Source organism: Hippichthys cyanospilos, chromosome 11, assembly GCF_059441005.1.
Source record: "Hippichthys cyanospilos isolate Australia breed blue-spotted pipefish chromosome 11, RoL_Hcya_1.0, whole genome shotgun sequence".
NCBI lineage: Eukaryota > Metazoa > Chordata > Actinopteri > Syngnathiformes > Syngnathidae > Hippichthys > Hippichthys cyanospilos.
Genome location: NC_142379.1, coordinates 11787054 through 11810336, shown reverse-complemented (window position 1 = coordinate 11810336; position 23283 = coordinate 11787054). Strand labels below are relative to the sequence as shown.

Sequence of the window (23283 nt, the reverse complement as noted above, 5' to 3'; positions counted from 1 at the left end):
AATGGATTTTGCTGACACTCAACACGTGACCAAATAACCCGGATAAAGACGTCACGTATGCGTGACACAGGTACGAGTCACAGGTTGATGACATATATAGCCTATGAAGATCTTAGAGTCTTGTGTGGGTATTGAATGGAGCCCGAAATGTCCAAAACACTGAGCTTAATGGTGCTTAAAGCCACGTCTTTACAGCAAAGGCAAGAGTACTTGTGGCTTCTAGTGGTGACTTGTTCGACTACAAGTTGTCCTTTATGCGCTAACAATTTTTTTCCCCACAAGTTGAAGTTGTTTTACAGTTAACAACTAAAGTGTTTTTTTCACATCAGCTACAACAACGTAATTATTATTATCACTATTATTTTTTTGCAAAAGACAAGCTTCAACTACAAATTACGTAATTGCGATTTAAATTGTCCAAATAAAAGTATAAACACACGCACATAAATGCTATTCTAATTCCATGGTGGGAGTGTGGTGATATTCTGGGAGAAAATCTGGACATTTGGGGATTTGGGAATGACCCAAAAACCCGGCGCATCGTGATTTATTTATTTATTTTAATTTACAAAACAGTATTTTTATTTTGAAGGAAGCTGTAAGGAAACCACTTCCGGGTTTTGCGTTTATTTCTTCCAGTGTAAACGTTATAAACAATAGTAGATTATTTTCTGATAAACTGATTTTCCTTGGCGTCGTTTATACTACACTTCAAAGAGGTCAAATGGGGGAATTTGAAGCCCGAGCAACATCCATTTTGGAGCAAATGGCGAACAGGGCTGTGATCGAAATGAGCAAAGTTGTCGTTGACTGGGACACGACGCAAGAAATGCCGCCGGCCGAGGATATCAACACTCCAGTTTCACCGACGCATAAAGTAAATGGCATTGCTTATTTTTGTGGCCATTTGCTTGGCTTCGTCCGCCCCTCGTGTAATCATAGAAATATAAGAGCTAGCCCATTGACAAGTGTAGCATCCGCGTGTAACTCACAGATGGGCGCATTAGGACGAATTTCAAAGGTGAATTAAGTTCAAATGCATGAAATTATGTTTTAACGTCGCTGCGCTGCGAAGATGCACGCAAATTCGGTCGCCATTTCGTGTCAGGACAAGCACGGATTAATCTACTTATTGTACGTCTACGAGAAGGTCCGCTTGTCATGGAGAAAACGGACTACACTCTATTATGTATTTGTATTATGAAATTATTAAGTACATTCAATTTCATCTTGTACAGAATACCCAAAAGTAATTTTTAAGTGTTTCATAAATTTGCAAAGTAATTCTCTCAACAACCACTCTCAAGGTTCTTTTAAAGAGAAAGCATTTGAAAGAAGAAGCTACAATTTCTCCCAGATGGTGATAACATGTCAAAGTTCAACATGGCATGACCACTCCGTTATCACACTTCCAAGTGTGCATCTGTACTGCGAGGATGATGTAGAATATGACCACAAAATGGTCAAAATAATGCACAATGGTCTTTAAAAGTATTGAAAAGTCATTGTTTTTATCAAAACCTTTCATAACTAATCCAAGTGATCTTTGATGAGGTCTTAAAGGACAAATATTGATGAAAAAGTTCTTAAATCATTGTACATTTGAGCAAAAGGATCTAGGATGGCTTCCATTTAGACAAACGCAGTGTTCAAAGCGTCCTAAAATGACTGAAATTAAATCAGTGGTCTCAAAAGGTTCCTCAGGGAACAATGTGAACAAAGTCAGAGAATTAGGGGGGCGACAAATGAAATCAAATGAAATCTTTTTGTTTTTTGTAAGTTTGTTTTTTTATGCATTTTTTGCCCACGTCCCATCAGATGGTCTCTCTTGCCACCGCCTTCATGACGCTACTGGCTCAAGAGGCAGCCAACAACATCTGCCAGCTTTTCCACGAATGTACAGCTCTGCTACAACTGCAAGTACGTCTATTGAATATTTCATAACGCCGTTCAGACAATTACACCACCTTCTTGTATGTGAATTAACAATCACGGCAAGTAACAGGTTTCTTCTCTAAGTTACATTTGCTTGCATAAAAACGTTAGCTGTTAACTTGTGTTGCAACAGGTACCGGTACAAATATTGTACCAAAATTTTTAGTCTGCAAAATAGAGGATAGTGGCTATATACAGGTAGTAGGTTAAAGTCTTAACGTCTACTTGATAACTTCTCCTTCCTGCTCATCTCCTGAATCCTTTACATATGCCATATTGGATAACACAGATCATGAATCATTTGAATGGCCTTGAATAAGATTATGAGGTGTATGCAGGTGATGCAAGGAGAGGCGCAGCTAGAGGACCTGAAGAAGAAGCTTGAAGTGGCAGAATCAGCACTGTCTGTGGTGCTGACAAGCGCTCACACCGTGGTAGAGAAAGAGCATGAGCAGGAAGTGGACGAAGAAGTCGGCACATCGGAAGGAGAAGTGCAAATCTCAGGTGACCTCCAGGTCTTCATTATTGACAATATGCTGATTGTATGTTTTTTATCCAATAGACTGTAATTCAGTGTGAAATGTGTTGGACAAAATCACCAACTTTTTTCTCTAACTTATTGACATGATTTGTGTTTGCAGCGGTGTCTGAGGACGTCAACAAGTCGGCTATCGTTTATCTAAGTTACAAGGTAGTTCAAAGCCATCCTCAGTTTGTTTTTATGCACACAAATGTCTGCCCCATTATTACAAAGCGGTTTCTATTTAACAATCAACCCTAAACTTAATAATTACGCCTATGAAAAGTTAGTAATTTTGTAAAATAAAAAAAAATCTTACACTTGATTAAAAAAAAAATACGAGTCTTGGAATCCATTGTTGGTCTTAAAATGTTCTGGCAAAATCTTACAGTATTTGAATCCACTGAGTTTAACAAAAGTCTTAATATAGATCAGTATTTTTAAAAACACATTGAAAACCTAAAATTAGATCAAAGTAGTCAAAACAGACCCTAAAAGCTGGGATGAGTGAGTTCTGATATAATGTTTTGATTTTGCCTCGATACCTGGCCGTTTTTCATGGGATATTTGTGATGGAAGCCGATACTGCTAACGGCTGCTGTCTTGGAGCGGCTTTATGATCACAAACTACAAATAGTAAGAAGTGAAATTTTGCATTAATTTCGTGAAATTTTAATTAAAATGTTATTTTGGAAATGGTAAGTTTTTAAAATGATCTGATTTGTCGTCTTTTGGGGGGATCCAAAAACAATGGAATTATTTTAGTGGTCTCCAAAGGGTTCTAAAAAAAATCATACATTTGATCTAAAAGTTCCGGACGTTTTTCTCATGGTCATAGTGATCTCTAGATGTCTTTAAAAGTTTTAAATTGAATTGACAAAGTCTTAAATTTTTGGAGCTTTCAACTGTGTAAGTTACTTGGTTCATGAATGGCCCTAAAACACCCCCAAAGTGTTCGATTCCTTCATTGACTTATTTCAAACAAATCCTTGCTCATTCTGCATCTCAGCAAAAAGTGAACATTATAATTGTTATTATGTGTGTTTAACAGGACAATGTGAATCCAGTGCTGACGGATGACACCTTAAATGACCAGACAATTGGGTCTGCTCAGTTGGAAGGGAACCCAGTTCCTAATGATCATGATGATCAGGTCAGGATGCACAACTCGGATCACATCATTCATGTCATTAAAAAACACTGTTTGTATTTAACTTTTCTATATCTATGTAATTAATAGAATGATTTCAAGCTGATGCCTTGTGGGAAATTATGCAATTTAACTAAATTGGTCTAAAAAGGATTTATTTTGTCCCCAAAAATTTGTGATGTTGTGGAGGACCCAAAAATTTAAAGGCACTAACGCACACAATCTGGTTGAAAAATGAGGGTGAGAGCCCCCCTTTATTGTTGAAAGTTTAGCTTATATAGTTTTGGTTACACAACAACATGGGTTGGAACTTTCCATTATCCTTATAAGAAATCACCAGAGAGTGAAATTGAACCATATTTGGTCAACCCTCCGCCAGTTGCTTAACTTTATGTACTCATGTGCAACAAATAACTTTGATGTATATGGATCATGTGCATACGTGCACGTGAAAGCAACGTTTAGTAGCAGGGAAACTTGAAAACCCTCCTTAGTCGCACTTACTATAATTCAAGTACAGGTACTTTACCTCCCATTTAAAAAAATAAAATCATTGATGCTGATTGAACTTTTGTGTGTTGGCTGTTTAGAAATGTCAAAGAACCTGCAATAACAGTTTCTCTTAACAAAACACAGAGGACAAAGTGGCATTTTAAAATAAAAAATAAACTACATTGCAACCTTTCTTTTGTGGAGCAGGAGCAGGAGGACCCCAATGACAGCAGCCACATCGTCAGTGCCCAAAATGCTGTGCAAGCCAAGAAACGGTGCGGCAGGAAGCTGAGCAACCGGGAACTCAGAGCCCGCCAGGCGGTGCGCCACCGCGACAAGAACTTCTCATGTTCACTCTGCGGGCTCACCTTCACCCTCCGGAGCAGGCTCAACGTGCACATGCGGGAGCACACAGGTCAGCGCTCGCATTATTAGGATCTTCATGAAATCTCTTCGTCTGGCTTCAACCTGGCTTGTCTGTGTTTTAATAATCAAATGTGGCCTTTGAGCCCCAAAAAAGGGATTGCGTCAACGATTCCAAAAACAGCTGCTGTTTAGTTGACGTTTTTCTGCCCGTGTTTTCCAGGCGAGCGGGCACACACGTGTGACGTGTGCGGAAAAGGCTTTACGCACAAGCAGACCCTGCTGGACCACCACCGGCTACACAATCAGGAGCGACCCTTCAAGTGCACGCAGTGCGACAAGAGCTTCTACCAAGCGCACGGACTGAAGATGCACCAACGTTTGCACGTGGTCCGCCGCGGGCACGTCCACTGCTGCCACTTTTGCAAGAAGACCTTCAACATCCAAGGTAACCTGCGGCGCCATTTGCGGATCCACACGGGCGAGAAGCCCTTTCGCTGCGACACGTGCGGGAAGAGCTTCAACCAAGCCAACACGCTCAAGAGCCACCAGAGGATCCACACGGGGGAGCGGCCTTACAGCTGCCTAAGCTGCGGGAAGACCTTCATCCAGAAAAGCACCCTGGACACGCACACCGACACCTCCTCGCTGGCGTGCGTGGTTTGCGGCGTCACGGCGGACTGCGTGGAGACCATGCGCAGCCACCTTCAACTGCACGGCGGCGCATTGCCCTGCCCCTGCACGCTGTGTAATCGTCTGCTGAGCACGGCGGCCGAGTTGCGCTCGCACCAGCAGCAGCACCACGTGGCGAGCGGCATGCACAGCTGTACCATCTGCGGGAAGACCTACAAGTCAGCCAGCTACATGAAGATCCACTGCAAGACACACATCGGAATCAAGCCCTTCACCTGCAACATCTGCCTTCGCTCCTTCTCTCAGCGCAGCAGCCTTAAGACACACAAGGTACGCTTTTTTTCACAATTTATAAAAACAGTCCTAAAAGTTCTTAGAATTGATCAAAATGGTCTAAAAGGGTGCACCTTTCAGTAGGAACGGGACAGGATTTGTAAAAAAAAAAATATGTCAAAATTTCGAAAGGCCGCATCAACTTGAGTGCAACGGAGAAAGAATTTTGCCTGTTGTTCTGAAACGATTGAACCTTTTATACGTAGTGAAAAAATGCTACCGCGTGCGTTGTCTCTGAGCACTTCAGCTTCCTCTCACACTCCAAAAACATGAATGACAAGGTGTATTGGACATGCCAAATTATCCTTCGATGTGATTGGGTGCATGAATGGTAATTTATCGCTGTATGCCCTGCAATTGGCTGGCAACCAGTTCAGGGCATCCCCCGCCTACTGCCTGAAGTCAACTGGGATAGGCACCGGCAAGCCTGCGACACTTGTGAGGATAAGCGGCTATAGAAAATGAATGGACGGACAGACAGATGAATTCTTCAAACATGGTGGCCACTTTGAAAAATGTAGTCATCATAGGTTTGGATTTTTCAAACATGATGGCCACTTTGAAAAATGTTGTCATCATAGGGTCTCAATTCTTACATTTTGGACAGGGTGTGTTTTTAAGTCGTTGGTTCTTAACCTCTTTTCTTTCATGTGCCCCCGTGAAATTGCTTTTATGAAGTAAAAGTCACTCAAAAGTCTGGATTCCCACTTTGAAGTCAGAATTTTGACTTTTAAGTAAGAATTCTCAGAATAAAATGAGAATTCGCAATTGCAAATCTGAACTTTAAAAGCTAGAATTCTGACAGTATAATCGGAATTCTGAGATTAAAAAGGAATATTATTATAGTAAAAAGTTTTTGGTTAGTTTGTTAATTGATTATGAAACGTTGCATGTCTTTATACAACACTCTGAATCAGTCTATATCAACAAGGACTGATGAAATGTGAAAATACCTTTGAGAGGCTAAATTATTGGTCCTTCAAAAATAATTATCAGTTAATTAGTTTCAAATAATCGTTGCATCTCTACTGTATAGTCTTTGCTGTGGAAATTACGTGACTACACTCTTACTCATTTGTGAGCCTTCTCTGCCTTCTCTTTTCTTGAGCTTCGACTATTTTTCTGAAGGGGCACCACTAAATTTAGATTTACTTGCAAAACATAATTTTAAAAAAAAAACATCTTTTTATAAATGCGTGGACGCTAACGAGAACTGTGAAATGGCGCGGGAAGACTACAGTAAAGGAGCTGCATTAATCTAAGGCTTTTGCCTTTGCTTTGCAGGTGTTGCACACCGGCGAGAAACCCTTCGCCTGCAGCGTGTGCGACAAGCGCTTCAGCAACATGGGCAACATGACCCGCCACCAGCGCATCCACACGGGCGAAAAGCCATACATCTGCGACGTGTGCGGCCGCAGATTCAACCAGAGCAGCAGCCTCAAAGCCCACCAGCAGGTCCACACGGGCGACAAGAAGTTCATATGTGACCGTTGCGGCAAGAGCTTCGGCTACAGGAGGAACCTCCAGAAACACAAGTGCCTTTACTACTGACTGTCGGAATGCTTAAACTGAGCTTAACAGTTTAATGGCGGCTTGAAATGAAGGCTGGTATTCTCGGTCCGTCACTTTTGCAATAAAATACCACACAGGGTTTGTGAGGCTCATTGGTATTACTCAAAAAGTAACTGTTGCGGATAAAAACCAAAATTCTGTTTTGAAGTGGTCCACGACCTAATGATGGAGAAATCAAAGCTTTTTGATCCACTGAATCAGTCTGTGTTGAAATGGGTCAATATCGTGAAGCATTCGCATGAATCCGTTTCAAGTATCACGACGCCGCTTCCTGAAACACTGCATCAATTGTGTCGAAATGGGTCAGAGTTTCAAAGCATTTGACACAATTGAGTATGGTGACATATTTTGGATAAAAGCATTGCATTTCCGTTTGACATTTGGGCAATGTATAATAAAAATGAAAGACACTATTGTATCATTCTTAGAAAACAAAAAAGCGAAATGCTTGTGACAACAAGATACTGTGATGGTAGTTATATAAAATTGCAATTGGTTGGCAACCAGTTCAGGGTGCCCCCCATCTACTACCTGAAGTAAGCTGGGATAGTCACCAGCAAGCCTGCGACCCTTGTGAGGATAAGAAGCGATAGAAAATGGATCAATGGATGGATAGTTATATAAAATGCTTGAACGGGTATTGGTGTGTTTTCCATATTTTTATTAAAAAATTAAATCATTTCTGCAGCCTTTGGTTCCTATTTTTTGACGACCTCTCCAGTTTTGGAGATGACTATTGCATGGCGTTGGCTTTGCAGGTGGATGAAAAAATATTTTAGGTAGCTCGTATGTATGTATAGTATGTACTGTACAGTATGTACAGTATCTATGCACGCATGTAAGTATGTGCAGTGTACGCATGTATGTAGCTATGTACAGTACAGTATGTTCAGTAGGTATGTATAGCATGTAGTGTGCACGTATGTACAGTATGTATGTGTATGAATGAATTGATATATTGGATGCCAATATATAGTGTGTGAATGAACAATTAAATTTTCTGTTGTTGTAAATGAATCTAATGCTTAATCTGATCACCTCAGCCTCCCTCGTTTTCAAATGCGCTTTTTCTCTCAAAACTCACAGCATATTAAGAGATCTTGCCTGCACGATTATAGACACTGTGAAATTGATTTGAGTGCAATTGATAGACCCCAGCCCAGCCCTAAGCTACCTGGCGTTAACAGGTCGACGGTTACCGGCCGCACGCTTGGGACGTAACAACTCCTTTCCACGGTCACTTGATCGTCCAACGGTTACAACGCAGGATCGGAACGACGTGTTGTGATACTTTCCCGGTGAACATCATCATGCAGGCATTATCAAATCCTACTTAATGCTGTGACAGGTACAGTGCAGTTTTCAAATTAAGAGCAAATTGTAACATACAGAAACTTGTTGCTTAAATTATGTTTGTGTTTTAAAAAATGGTTCTGCAGGCATCAGCAAATATTGTTTAATGCTGTTACAAGTACAGTGTTTTTTTTTTCAAATTAAGCGCAAATTAATTGGAACTCGAAGCAACTTGTTGCTGAATTGTGTGTTTGTGGCATTACTTGGCTTCATATTGTTAAGTCTTCAAATTCGCATCGTCATGAGTTGCAGAATTTTCAGGCAGACGAGCCTGAAATAAAATAGATTATGTTACATTATTCGTCATCTGGAGGTGCCACATAAAATACACCTAGTCATATCTCTACAAACATATTTCCAAAAATGATTTCATCTGACACAAATGGCACAAAGGCATAATATAATTATAAAAATAAAGCTGTTTAGTGTAAGTTTGAGCATTCTACCTATTGAAGAATAATCACAAATGACTGTGCTCCTATGAATGTACTCCTAAACTATGGATTTAAAAAATGGCGCACTGCTTTATTATAACAACATTGAACAAAATGCTTTCTCTATTTTAGGTTTTTTCCTTCTCTCATTACAAAGACACTACTTTCAATTGAACTACAGATGGCACTAGTGTGAATAAAATTAAGTGCTGTTCCGATGTGTGCTTCGTACACATGCTCCTCATATCCTGCTGAATGTATTGATGATTCCACATCCACTTTTTTTTTTTGGCCCTCTAATTGCTTGAGCCACAGCTGACCGGACACATCTGCTGCTACATGGAAATATGGATGTTCTTTCCAGCATCGATTTACGCAGTCGGAGCTGGGAGCTCTCTGCTGTCCACTTTGTAAGCTTCTCTGTCAGATGACAGTGCCGCTTTGACCTCGGTTTACAAGTATTTGACTTTTATTTAACTGGGTTAAGGAGTCGTAACGGGCAAAAGGATGAGGCCTTGGGTTCGGTCCATAAGATCCAGATCGGTCCAGGTAAGACATGATTAGTTACTTTGTATGTAAATGGATTGCTGAGTTCAAGGACTGAAATGTTTTGAGTATTACAGTAAATAATTTTAGAAAAACACTTGCTTTCCCAATTTTTCAGACGCTATCCAGTCACGTAAACGTGTTATTTAGAGAGAAATAGGCAGACCAGCCTAAGTCGTTAGTTGAGGCAAAAAAGGTATAGTAAGCACTTTAGCCCGGTTTTTATTTAATTTCATCGGTATATATTACAACTAGCTAAGTTAAGCTCATAAACTCAAAGAGGGGTCCAAAGCAATGGGAAGAGTTTAAAAGTGGTTACAATTTAAGGTTTCTAGCCTGTTTTTTTTTCTCACTATCCGTCACCCAACCTTTCGTCATTCTTTCTTTCGATCATTCCTCTCTTACACCTTTCATCCAATCTTCCTCCCAGCTTCTCACTTCTTTTTTGCTTTCTTTCACACTTAACCTTCATTTCAACCTTCCCTCCATTCTTCCCACTTTTAACGTGTGATGGTTATCATCATTCATTCCATGCTGTCATGTATCCTCGCTTATGTTCTTCATCTCTTTCCATGTACACCATCTTTTTTTATTCAAGCTTTCATCCAGTCAGCCTTTCTCCCTTCCTTCCTTATCTTTCAATTCTATGATGTCAACATCCGTTTCTTCTGTCCCTCAACATACAATCCTAATCTTCTACTGTTTATTTCTTTACGTCTTTAAGTTGATTTGCAGGTTTTGTTTCTCAACTGTAGTTTAACGTATTTCGCAAAGTCCAACAAGCGCGCTGTATGTGAAAGTGGGCTATTATTACGAGGCGACATTGAACGCATCGCCACCCTGGGACAACGGGGAGTCGTCGATTACTTTATGCCATTGAATGTATCGCGGCCATTGTAGAGGGAGGGAGAAGAGGGGGAGTCATCCTGTCTTCTCCTTTTACCGTCATCACAGTGGACGTTCGCCGGGCCGCGCGGCTGTCTTTTAAACTAACGGTCATGTACCGAGCGACTCTTTCACGAGCACATAAGACTCCGCGAAGGCAAAATTAGCTTTTGCTTTTTTTTTTTTTGCCACACGGCGACCAGACACCGGCGACTTTCCATTCGCCGCATCCAGAAGCGGAGCGGAGGGGAGGCTTTCTTCGTGACAAGGCCCCCCCGGTACATCTGTGGAAATGTGGCCACCGGATGTGTTATGGTGACAATTCCACATTTAATTCGACGCTTTTTTTTTAAAACCTGGGACAAAGGCGCTCGCAAAAGCGCTAGCCAGTTAGCTCTCTAACCCGTTGTGGTTTCTATCTCCCGTGTTACTGGGGACATTTGCTTCTTAACCTCCGAGATCATCCTGTTAGCGACGCCGTCTGTCCACCGAAATGCGACGATAGAACTGAAGGGCTGGCAGACAGTGAGCCCCCATTACGTGGGGGTCCAAAGTCAAGCCTCTTTGTATAGTATTTGTTTTTTTCTCGATGATGCTGAGTTGGTGGAGCTGCGTGGAGCTCAATGGACTCTTTGCCGTGCTGCCTTCACGGACCTTCACCATGAAGATTGTATGAGACCCCCGGTTCCAATCAAATACGCTGCGTCTGCTGTTATTGACAGCCAGGGGCTCATTTGTCTGGGCCTGTGTGTACACTACACACAACAAGTCTGCGCATTTCCCTCTTGACCGGAATTGCACTCAGGGACCAGCATGTCTTTATTACGCGCCGCACTGCCCGGAAACGAGCGGAACCCAGATCATGTAAGTGCATGTAAACACACACACGCGGGACGTTTAAGTGATGCGTCCCATCATGTCCAATTTGATCTATGACGCCATGACATCCACCACCCATTGCCCAAACGCCGATCAATATGTAATCCACTTGATGCAAGACGACAAACTAACCCATTATGTAGTCCCTAAAACTAACCCATTATGTAGTCCCTCTTCACCCCTTCATTCAGAAGTATGTGGTATGTGAAGTATGTACTTCATTCTGAAGTATGTGGAGATGAATCTGCAAAACCTGAAGAATCCCTGTCAAATTCATACATTGAAATCCGCAACCTTGCTTAGGTCCCACACAAAATATGTCACTTCACTGACTGATTCCCATGACATGTAGGTTTCTGTGTTTAAAGCAATGGTTTTCAACTTTTTTTTTTCAATTTTTATACCGCCTGTGATTAGTTTTGTATTATTTAGTACTTCTAACCAGCGCATGACATAAGTTGTTTCATGTTCCAATTAACTTGCTCTTTATTTTAAAAGAAACAAATGTACCATTCATATCTCCAATTTGAGAACTGCTGGTGCAAGTTAATTTTTACATTTGATGACTAAAACTTGGGGTTTTTTAATTTTTTTTTTCCAGAGGGCCACTTTTTCTGTGCATTCTCCTTGTCTTCAAAGAGTTTAGCAACTAACATTTTGTTTCAAGATTTGCTAGTATAATTCCTAATTAGCCTTCTCCAGCTTGACTAATAGCTTTTCTAAAAAAGGACTTAAAAATAACCTTTTTGTGGACTGTGCTAAAGTCACAGTTCACAAGCCATGGTAGTTAACGACCTTACCATAGCAACAGTAATGGGGCTTAGTGGGTATGGTCCTCACCATATCCTTTCAAGTTATTTTCATGTCCTTGTATGTTTTTATGCCTAGTCACAAGGTCATCAATTTCGGCTCAATTGATAGTTTTTTTCTCCCCCAGTGGTTTTATGTGTGACCTTGAAAATTTTTTCAACTATACAGACAATACATTTGTGGTTACCCAATCATAGCTACAATTGCATGACCTTGCCTTATGACAGCAGGTTTGTTTTACAGTGTTGCTTGCAGGAATGAAAAATTTTGCTCAAGGTGAGTCTTGAGATTTGATCGGCATTTTTAAAAGAAGTTCCTAAATGGGCGGGGCTCCATGCCTGTGCACACATGCATTGCTTTTGTTTTACCCCTATAAAGTCCACTCTGTGTGCCAGTGCTGTTTTGAAGTAGTTATTTGAGTAGAGACTTTTTGAAGACTACCGTTCTCCGAAATCCTGAAGAATGTGTGTATTTTGTTTCCATAAAATTTGCTATTCAGTTCTAACAGTAGTAGCTACACCAAAGTGTGGAGAATCATTGGCCGGAAAGTACTAAGGAAGTCTACCAATTTAGTTAAAAATGGTCATCTTATGGCAATTTCTACCATTTCCAGGTATCCTCCCAACATCAAATTTGAGACTTTTTTTCGGTTTGCGACTGGATTATAGCCACGCATCCGAGACACATGGATGAGGTTAAAATGTGAAGAATTAGATTTTTTTTTTTATCACTTCATGTGGTACTAGGCGTCTTAAAAGAGCACTGTACACCTCTTGAAAGTGTTTTGGGGTGCCACATATACTGTTTTATTGACTTGTTAAAAATAACCTGACAGCATGACATTTTGACTAGCTGTTGGATTTGCAGTGTTGCACCCTATGATCCAAATTCAATTTATCAAAACGAGTTGATAAATGTCGGACATTCTGCGCAAATCCAGGTCAATTCCACAAGTTGAAAGTTGAAATCATTTCAGCCCCTGAAGCCAGTCTTGCTTGGCAACTTGTTTTATAATCATGCCTATCATGTGTAGACCAAGGAAGTATGCCGGTTTGGTTCAAAGCAGCCATTTATAGGTTGGATAACTCTTGGTCGCGGCGTCAAAGCCAGTTTCACTTATCAATATGAAATTGGGTATACATGTCAATTCCGAGTCGAAATACAAAAAAAAAAAAAGTTTCAAGAAGCCATTCATGGAAATTCAGAGTAAGTATGCCACTTATTTTGGAAGTGGACATTATTTGGTATCTTTCAACGATGAGATTTTCTGCAATTTTCTCCAAACAAGTCTGGCACACCTTCTAACCTGCTGCTTAAATTTTGCTTTTCCTGTACCCATAAAGTTGTGTCACACACTTGCTGTCACAACTTGTTAGCCAGTGCTAGCACCACACCTTAGGCCCTCCCATCATGTGCTCCACTGAGGCCCAGTCAGCCATGTATGACGCCTATAAACTTTGATATGAGGCGACCTACATTTTACCGTGTTTTGTTTTCCATCTGGGCTGCATGGGAAAATCAAAAATGTGGGACAGTTGCTGCGACGTCTCCGTCTTAAAGCTCGTCATTCGGAGATCGGGGTTGATTAAGGTGCCATCTGTTTGCTCGTATCGTGTCCTATCAAGATGGCCACCTGCACTCACTACACAGCAGCTATGAGCGTTTAAAAGTGCTTGTAAACCTCCTGTTAATTCTATTGCAAACTGCTCTCCTTGGAAGTGTACTTCTTTGTTATTGTGACACTTTGTGACGTCACGTTTTGAGTCTAGAACCGCCTTCAGGCAGACTCTTTCTGCGCAGTTAATAGTTAGACTGTATTATATGTTTCTATTTTTACTTATGGGAACATATTTCTAATTCTGTACTGACTGCGTTGTTGCTGTTATGTTACAGGTTAAGCGACATATGAGCAAGCATTGTCTAATGTTAAAGGATTTTATGATATGATCGGACTGAGCGATGTTGGCAAGTTTCAAGCATGTTTTCACCTATGTACTCTAAAAAAAAGTTAGTCCAATAAAGAATGCCAAAGCCTTCAGGGATCTGATGTCTGCTTGCAAGTGATGTGCGAGCTACTGAATGGAATGACAACGCACCTACTGAGTTCACTGGATGGGTTGTTAATGGATATTTATAATATTTTTCTTATTTTTGGCATTCAAGCAAGTTATGTACAAGCTATGAATAGCCACTTTTTGGTAAAACCTAGAAACGTAACTGTTAAAACTGAATTAAAATCTGCTATTGAACCACTTAGCGCTACAGTTTGGATTTCCAAGCTGCCATTTTTTTTTTGGTTATATGTTTGTTAAGGTAGACGACACGGTAGGGAAAAAGGGGGAAAAAAAAGTACCGGTTTTCTCAGATTTTTTTTTTTTTTTGGTCAGATTTGGACACTTTTAAATAATCTTGACTTTCAACATCGCAATATTGCCATTACAATTATCGGCCCATGCCTAGTTTGAAAATTGCCTTACTAACCATGTGCATTCAGTTATAATCTCACAAAATCAAGGCATACATTTTGCAAAAGAATCAAAAACACCTTTTAGCACTGTTTCTTCGTTACATTTAAATTGTCTTAATTTGAAAAGGAACATGTACTTCTCCTTCCTCTGTATTAAAAACATTGAATTAGATTTGCTGATGCTTGCAGGACCCCTGTTAAAATCTCACATCCCCTTTGAATTTGAGAAGTACTATACAGTACTTGAGTCCCTAGGGGTACCCATACCTTCATTTGAGAAGTACTGTACTCGAGTGGCATGGAGACGTTTTATCAGCGAAGTAAAGGATTATGTAGAAGGTGATAAATATGCTGTTATATGACTTTAACCACCTGCATGTTCACCTATAAGTGTCTGTCTGAGGTATACATGTGAAAACATGCTTGTGGTTTGCCTCGAAATTGCTTGACAACAGTTGACGTGCGTTGTTGGCGCCAAAACAATGCAGCACAACGTCGTGACAATCAATCAAGTTCATTAACAAAATGGACGTGACTTGTTAAATAACACCTTTTCGTCAAGCGGTGACTCACACGCTTCTATTTTAATCATGTCGAGAGAGACTCGTTTGTGTGCGTGTGCCACATGGTGGGGAACAAATCCGGGTTTTATTGTCCTTGTGGGGACCTGTTGTGCTTGTGAAAATCATTTTGGTAGACCCCACAAGTTCAGACCTCTTTTTGAGGCTTTTAGAGTATAGGTTTGGATTGGATTTTGGTTGTGGTTAGGAAATGCATTAAGTCAATGGGATGTCCCCACCACAATAGAAAACCCCCTCAATGTGTGTGTGCGTGCGTTCGTGCATGTTATGAGTTTGTGTGTGCGAGAGTGTTTGTGAGTACTATGTTTGAGGAGTGAGTGAACGAGCGGGGAGGAAAAGGAAACTGGTGTTGCTCGGGCAGTGTTGGGAGGTAAACTCAAGGTTACGCCACTTTGCTTCAGTTGCGTCACAACGTCACACTTCCCGGAGTCCACGTATTTCCTGTTACAACACACTCTAACAGCAAAAGACCAATGTCACTGCTTTTCTTACAGTATGCCAAATGTTATTTGTGAAAGGCAGTTTGAGGAATAACGATTTAATATACTTCACCGTTGCGACTAATAATATCGTTGGGCATAAGCCTTGTAACAACAAAACCATCACTTTCCAGGAAACCCAAAACACGGCATGGTTGTCTCTATTATCATCATAGAGAATAAGCCATTTTAAGCACAATATATTCATCAATAATTTGCAAAATTAATATCCTCTCATGGGGACTGGACTGACTTAAGGTATAAATGGTCAAACTGACCAAATTTGGACAAAATTGGATTGAGCAGTTATGCAGGATGAAGAGTTGGCCGTTTATGGGGGATGGTTGGCTGTACGGTGTGATGGCAGGCAATGAAAAGCTCAAATTGATGTGAGGTGGCCTGAAATGAAGATGGTGTCAAAAGACAAAAGAGGGGGTGGCCAGGCCAGGCTTTGGAGAAAGTGGGGTGTGACGTACAATTGCTTTGTGTGGGGGAGGGGGTTGATATGGGAAGGAACGATCACATCTAGGGTGATAACAGTATGTTATGTGTGATAGATGATATGTACATAGTTCATGTTTATATATTCATAAATAATACATTAATACCCCATCTAGACACCCTACTGTTTTGCCATTTTTCAGATTTCTATTTAAACGGTCAATATATATTTACATTTTTTGTAATGATTAATTCTTTTGATTACAGAGACATATTTATGGTATACGTATATCTTTTCAGAGACCAGACAATCATTCACAGCTACTTCTTTTTTTTTTTTTTGCAAACATTAGGTTTAGAGTTGACTTAATTAATGGTTTAATCGGCAACTAATGGAGTATGAAATTCTTGTCGAATTGGGTACTAATGGAGTACTCTAACCCTTTATTAATAATCAAGTAATCATTTAGAGCGATTGTTTAACCTAAAATGATCCAAATGTTCTGATTTCAGGATCTTAACAGTCATTCTTTTCTGATTTCTATAGTCCTTTTTGAAAGCAGACCCAGTTTCATTTCTAATCAAAATGTTATTTGCATGCATTTGCTTTTACTTTACATCGCCTGTTGAATTTTCTGGTGGTAAAAATATATTCATTATATGGTAAAAATGAATGAAAATAAGGAAAAAAAATGGATCTCTGTACTTTCTTACCAGATCCAAGTTGGGGGCGACATGGCTCGCGGTAGAGTGGTCCTCTCCCAGTCGAAAGGCCGTGGGTTCGATCCCCCCGACCATCAAGACCATGTATAAGTGTCCTTGAGCAAGACACTGAACCCTTAATTGCTCCTGATGCTGCGTCATCAGTGTAAAGCGCTTTGAGTACCTTAGGTAGAAAAGCGCTATATAAGTGAAAGTCCATTTACCATCCAGTGTGAGTGCATATGAAATGCTGCATTTCCACTTGTGAACAGCAGCTGATTAAAAAAAAAGGTTCTCAGCTGATTTCCCACCTGAGAACTAACATACAGCAACTGAACGGAACTCGTGATCCAGTTGTGTATCACCTCATTACGCACATTGACAGTATTCACAGAGCTCCGCTTTTGTCTTTTGCCACCTCAGCACACCTCGCTGTCCACCAGCCGCTCGGACAAGGGTCCGGGCTGGTCCACTCGCTCGCTGGGTGCCCGCTGCCGCAACTCCATCGCACTGTGCTCAGATGAGCAGCCGCACATCGGAAACTACAGGCTGCTCAAAACCATCGGCAAGGGAAACTTTGCCAAGGTCAAACTGGCGCGACACATCCTGACGGGTAAAGAGGTATGTTTTTTGGGGAGTTGATGTTCAAGGCTGAATTTGCACAGAAGGTTCAAGTGAACAATGTCAAATAAATGTCTATATCATATCTATAGCCACATACATTTCAAGTGACACACATTATAGCCTTTATGGCTCTTTACATTGATAAAACACGTGCAGCACTTTCATGTGGTCCTCATGTTCCATATTTTCATCCTATTTAATGAATTAATGAATGAATATATACTATGTTGAACATTATAGGAAGTAAAAAATGCCCATACATCTGCAATGGGCCTAATTTGAGATATGTGCCATGCAACATGAAAGTTAAACACTTGAATGCTTTAACCTGCATTTCTGTGATTTGTAGTTGTTTTAAGAAGTTAAAAAAAAAACATCCTGTCACGAGTGTTGCACTGCCACACACACACACACACACACACACACACTTTTGATACTGATTGGTTTGCGGCATTTACATTTTGCCGTTTTCACAGCAAAATGACTAGGTTGTTTGTTCTCTCTAAACTGTGAATGAACCAACTTCATTGGATCTCCTTTTTTTAGATGGTCACTGGCTTCTGTTGTTTCTGTTTGTTTTTTTTTTTAGGTTGCAATAAAAATCATTGATAAAACACAACTAAACCCTACAAGCCTACAGAAGGTGAGTGACTTTAATTGTATTATTTCACTCATTGTAAGGAGTATAATGTTTTTCTGGTTTTATTTTATATTTATAGGTTGCATATTTTTTTGCATATAGTATAATTTATATTTTAATTTGGGTTGTCATGAGATTAAAAAAAGATTAATTTAGACCTGTAATTAAATGATCTATTTAATCTCTTTTTAATCTCACTGAAATATTTCTGGGGAACAGCAGGTCAAAAGATAGATACATCAGATATATAGTAATTTATTTTCTTTGAATGACTCACAGATGCATTTGTAAACATTTACCTTCTGACGTTTGTGCTGGCTGCAACCTTTAGTTTTGACCATCAGGTGGAATGGCGCTGTTTTCTTTTGTTCATGGCCAGATTATTCAAAATTAAATTAAATATTTACATTATAAAATTAAAAGAAAACATCTTCCATCCTGTCCATCACGGACTTATTCAAACACAAGATGTTCTTGAGTTTAGTTTGGCAAAGTGCTTTGCTAGGGCTCTCTACATTAGCCTTTTTGTTGCTATTGGTAGCTTTGGCTGCAGACGCAGCTGAATGCTTTGCATTGATGCGGTATGCTACATTTTAGCTGCTTCAGTGTTAAGCAAGTTCCTTCTCACAAATATTGTGTGTCTATCTTCCGTTATCAAAGGACCAACAATTCTTACACGCTTTTCCATTTACACGTCTTACTTCTGCCATCTCACCCATGATAGCATCCTATCTGGTTATACCAAACACGCAGCCATGACAGCCAATCACTGTCTATGTCAGGGTGTGTTTGACTTTTATTTTCCAAACTCCCAACATCTCAAGCACAAGAAGCCCGCTGCATGAAAACTGATCTAATGAGCATACAGAAAGCATAGTTAAGAGATTAAATATGATATGTACAGTACATACTTAAAAAATACAACACTTTTAACTCGGGCTATAATTAAGTGGTCACTTTAATCAAGCTGTTATACTGCCACCCCTTATTTTTAATCCAAGTCTATACAGTATTTCGTCTTCACTTTTGTTTTTCGTTTTACGTTTATTGAATTGGCATGATCTCAAACATGGCTACGAGCCATTTGTTTTTGCTTTGACATTTTCAGTTAAGTCTGTTTACAAGAGCAGACCTCCACCAAGGCAGCTCTTGTTGATAATCCTGATCAAAATGTTTTTATGTTTGTCGGTTTGCAGACAAACCTACCAGCTGGAAAACATACTGTAACCTCATTGTTGAAGGTCACGAGAAGAACTATAATGTGTTGACTGTGTCCTTTTCATTTCTCAACATACTGAATTTTTTCCTGGAGATTCCAGAGTCACAGTCCATTATTGAATTCTGATTCAGCATTTCCTGTATGGATTGCAAAGGTGGACACACCAGGGAATGATGAGACAGCTTTGTCTTAGCTTAAGGTGTTACCTCCATGTACAAAATCGTCCCACGCCCCATCAAACATGAGGATTTTGCCGCTTTTCTTTGGGTATTGTTGAAAAACCTTGCTGATAGTTTCTCACAAGTTGGTACAAGTTGCTCTTTGTACAAAAAAACAAACCTAGCCTTTGTCTGATTATCGGTTAACTTTTATCATTGCTGTCCCAACAACAACATGATCCACACGCCATTGTGCATGTGCGCACACACACACACACACACACACACACACACACACGCACACACACACAAAGCTGGCCTATTGATGGGTTGTCTGCTGGTGAGCTAACAAGTGTTGATAACACCGGAGTATCGATGGGATTTGGCCATTTGTGTGCAGTAACTCCCACGTCGCCTAGATACCAATCAAGCTCTACTGCTTTCTCTCCTATGAGAATGTGAGCAGTAGTGCAAATTATCTGCAAGGTTTGTAACATAAAAAAGGATTTAATGTAGTACACATACGACAGCCTTTTCACTTAATTTGTTGACAACAGTAACATGACATTTCTGGAAATAGTTTGAGCAGATTGTTGTCAAGTAAAGGTACCCAGATATAATGTGAAACAACAAAGGATAAGGCTTTTGGTGCTTTATTTATGGCATCTACTCTGATAACTACCGAACATTCTATTGAACAATTGTGGCGTCAACATGAAACAGTTTGAGCAGATTGTTGTCAAATAAAGGTACCCAGATATAATGCGAGACAACAAAGGATAAGGCTTTTGGTGCTTTATTTATGTCAACTACTCTGATAACTACCTAACATTCTACTGAACAATTTTGGCGTCAACATGAAACAGTTTGTTATCAGATTACAACAATAATACAAACAAATCTGTCTTTATCACTCCTTCATGTATCAAAAAAAGGACATGTAAACATGTAGACTGCATCTCTTAAGCGCTGAACCTATCTAGACACTTTTAATTAATAATTAAGAATAAATCAATAAAATGTCTTCCATCAGCCTGTGTATTGACTGACCGGATTAAAGCAGGTTTTTTTTTCTTCCAATTGTAGTCTTTTCTGTGTAATAATTGCAATCTACCAGATTGCAATGCAGATTTGAATTTGATTACTTGTCAAGACCTACAGCTTTTACCAAAAGCACTAATTTCTTGTCTTTACAACTTATACACCAGCATCTTGTTGCTTTTGTATTCCGCTCATGCAACCAATGCATACCTGGATATATAATTTTTATAGTTGAAACCATAGTTACCGTATCAGTTGATTGTTGTCATGTAAATGTGCCTCTAAGCTTCCCCATAGTGAACCTGGTTAAGTATTTGGAGACTGCACTTGAAACCGTCATCAAGCAATGCTGGGAAGCTTTTTTTTTTTTTCTCCTTTTAGTCCCCCCGTGCTGGCCCCTAAACCCGTAGCTGAATTCCAGACAGACGAACAAAAGGGCAGCAGGCTCAAAGTTGTGGGGCTTTGGCACAGAACAGAAGACAAGATAGAGACAAGATAAACTATTGGACTTGCCTGTCTCTCTGCCTTTTGTCTGCATGTGTAATGCAATTATATGCATTGCTATTGTGTCATATTGTTGGCATAGAGTGCTTTGTTGTGGTCATTTTTTGGATAATTTGTAGACAAGAACGCAGAGAGCTTTTCCCACGAGCAACATGGACTCAATATGGACAAGCTGGCTAACATCTAAGGATTAGGTGGAAATTATAGCTACCATAGTTCTTGTGGTCCAAACACCATAAAAAAAGATTGTGGTAGGTGGGTTGTTGTTACCTTTAAGAGGCCTGGGAACCTTGAGGATATGGTCGACTGCTCTGAAAATACTGCATCTGATTAGAGCATTTTAGGTCCATTATGCAAAGGTTTTTTTGTAATAGTCACAGATAGTGATGACATTCCTGGGGATGGTTCCGCTTTTAATAGGGTTTTTGTAGGTATCAGCTAATCAAACTTAATACTATTTCATGCGATGACAGGATCAGTGTGTTTTCAAATTAAAAGCAAATAAATTAGCAAGAAATAAGAGAGCTGATTTTACACAATCTATCATCTGGTGTTGCTGAAAAAAAGACATGCCAAGATATACTACTACATACAAATGTAGTTCCTGATTTTAATTAAACGCAGATGACACAGAACTGTGTTTTAAATGGAGAGGACTGTACACTTATTTAGCCATTTTAGGCAGCCGCCGGAAAGAGCGAGTTTAGCACCAAGTGTACTTGTAACCACGCTTTTGAGAATCATTTCTCTAGATTGTCTTTAGAATACATTTTTAAACTGGAAAAATGGTTGGTTGTCTACAAACAACACCGTCAGCTGTTGCTCAATCCAGGGTGTCCCATGCCGCTCATCCAAAGTCACCTGGGATCTGCTCTAGCTCCCCCAATCAGGGCAAGCACTATTGAAAATGGATGGACACAATGGATAACACAGCAGACCAGTCAGTTTGGGAGTGTAATCAAATTAAGTAAGTGGAGCATCTGAGTACTTTAAGAAGAATTAAGGGGATGAGCCTGTCACCTTTCCATTTCCCAAGTCCCATCAGTCATGAACTGAAATGAATGAGGTTTTCGTTCAGTTTCTATGCAACTTTTCCATGCCGCTTTGCCCGTTGAAACCCTGTCTACCCTTTATTTCACTTATTGGCCAGCTGCCATGACAACGGCCATGCCGCGTCATGGTTGCCGTGACAATGCTGGTATTAATCCCCCTGAGGGCCACAACACTGCCTACATACACAGCTGCTGTGGTTTACTCATAAAATGTAAAAGTTCCAGTGTTCCTTGTTCATTTTATGGAGGGGGGAGTTTCAATCCTATACCGGCAAATCTTCGGAAAGACCACAAAACTTCGATGCCATGCTCCAAGCACATGACTGATGTTTGATATCATGTACGGAGAGCTGCAGAATGAAGTCACTTGACGTCAGTAGACTCTGGACCTGTTCAACCAGGCCATGTGTCACCTCTCATTTACGCAGACAAAAGTGTGATATTGCAAGAAGGAAATGAGGAAATGGAGCTTCCTGTGTTTACTTCTGCTCGTCAGCTGGGGCCAGTATTATTTTCCCGTTTTATTTTCATGTGCTTTTTTTTTTTTCCCCTAAAACATTTCATTTACACAACATATCAGTTGTTTTAAAGTTTGATTAATTATACTTACATTTATAATAATTAAATATATATAAAAGCTCCAAAAACCTACAAAAGCTAATCATAAATATTTCTTTAAATTAAAATGGATTATTTTACTAAAATGAATAATTTTGCACATACCAATACTTATATGCATTCATTTGAATAAACAAAACTTGTGAGGGTAAGCAGCTATAGATAATGGAAGGATGGATGGAAAACTAATACAGTTACAAAATGATAATTATTTTATATTTTTACTTAAAGAATGGGCACATACCAATGCCATGTATCAACATTAGGCCAGAACCTGACATTATTTCGGGTATCACAATTGCAGCCAATACTAGTACTATTCCCTCTCTTGGAGCAGTTTTTCAATCACAAAGTAGAAATTAGGTGAATAGAAAATTTCTAGTAATTCATGAAATTTTAAGGAAAATGTCTTTTTGGAATATACAGTATAGGTCTTTTTTAATTTTTAAATTGTGCCGTTGTTTTTAAGGGACATTTTGTGTGTCAGAAGTATTAATAGTTTTGGTGCTTTGCATTGGTGACTACTCGAGTTGAGGACTCAACCTGTCATTCATCTGAAAAAAAGTGGTATCGAATCACATCCTTTATTAAAATAAAGTGTTGTGCATACTTTGATGCATATTTGAAGTCCTTTTTTGTAACCCTATCCACAAATGTTGTGCCTCATTTCTCCGTTATAAAAATGCAGTCCTTGAGAACAAAAGTTTGTCCATTCATGCGCTAATGTCTACTGTCATGAGCAAAGTATTTTCACACCTGGTCTCACCTGTTGGGTTAAAATCATCTATCTGTCAACATGATAAGTATTATGCTGTGTGAAAGTGCACACAGGTTTTGGTGTAACTGGGTATA

At 39.8% G+C, this 23283-nt stretch overlaps 2 protein-coding genes across 6 annotated transcripts in view; both read left to right on the top strand.

Moving 5' to 3' along the window:
- The first annotated feature begins 636 nt into the window (after positions 1 to 636).
- LOC148415903 (uncharacterized) lies at positions 637 to 7764 on the top strand. Its single transcript, XM_088427621.1, has 8 exons — positions 637 to 877; positions 1819 to 1920; positions 2274 to 2439; positions 2577 to 2626; positions 3507 to 3608; positions 4305 to 4512; positions 4684 to 5423; positions 6711 to 7764. Exons 1-8 carry the CDS (start codon positions 725 to 727, stop codon positions 6975 to 6977), a joined length of 1788 nt encoding a protein of 595 aa, XP_088283747.1. The 5' UTR covers positions 637 to 724; the 3' UTR covers positions 6978 to 7764.
- A 1326-nt stretch (positions 7765 to 9090) lies between these two features.
- mark4b (MAP/microtubule affinity-regulating kinase 4b) overlaps positions 9091 to 23283 on the top strand; it is a 31451-nt gene continuing 17258 nt past the window's right edge. For 2 of the 5 annotated variants that reach the window (XM_088427114.1, XM_088427110.1), the window contains exons 1-3: positions 9990 to 11080; positions 16999 to 17196; positions 17789 to 17842. In XM_088427114.1, coding sequence (XP_088283240.1) covers positions 11030 to 11080; positions 16999 to 17196; positions 17789 to 17842 — 303 coding nt within the window. In that variant the 5' untranslated portion in view covers positions 9990 to 11029. Of the gene's footprint in view, positions 9335 to 9989; positions 11081 to 12882; positions 13112 to 16998; positions 17197 to 17788; positions 17843 to 23283 lie in introns of those variants that run through there. The other 3 variants (XM_088427111.1, XM_088427115.1, XM_088427112.1) reach the window with 3 other exon arrangements.

What these genes read in the sequence shown, in the direction of transcription:
- LOC148415903 (XM_088427621.1), top strand. Translation starts at nt 725, where the DNA reads ATGGGGGAATTTGAAGCCCGAGCAACATCCATTTTGGAGCAAATGGCG. An exon ending in AGGAGAAGTGCAAATCTCAG is followed by an intron (nt 2,440 to 2,576) that starts GTGACCTCCAGG and finishes TTGTGTTTGCAG; the next exon opens with CGGTGTCTGAGGACGTCAAC. An exon ending in GCACATGCGGGAGCACACAG is followed by an intron (nt 4,513 to 4,683) that starts GTCAGCGCTCGC and finishes CGTGTTTTCCAG; the next exon opens with GCGAGCGGGCACACACGTGT.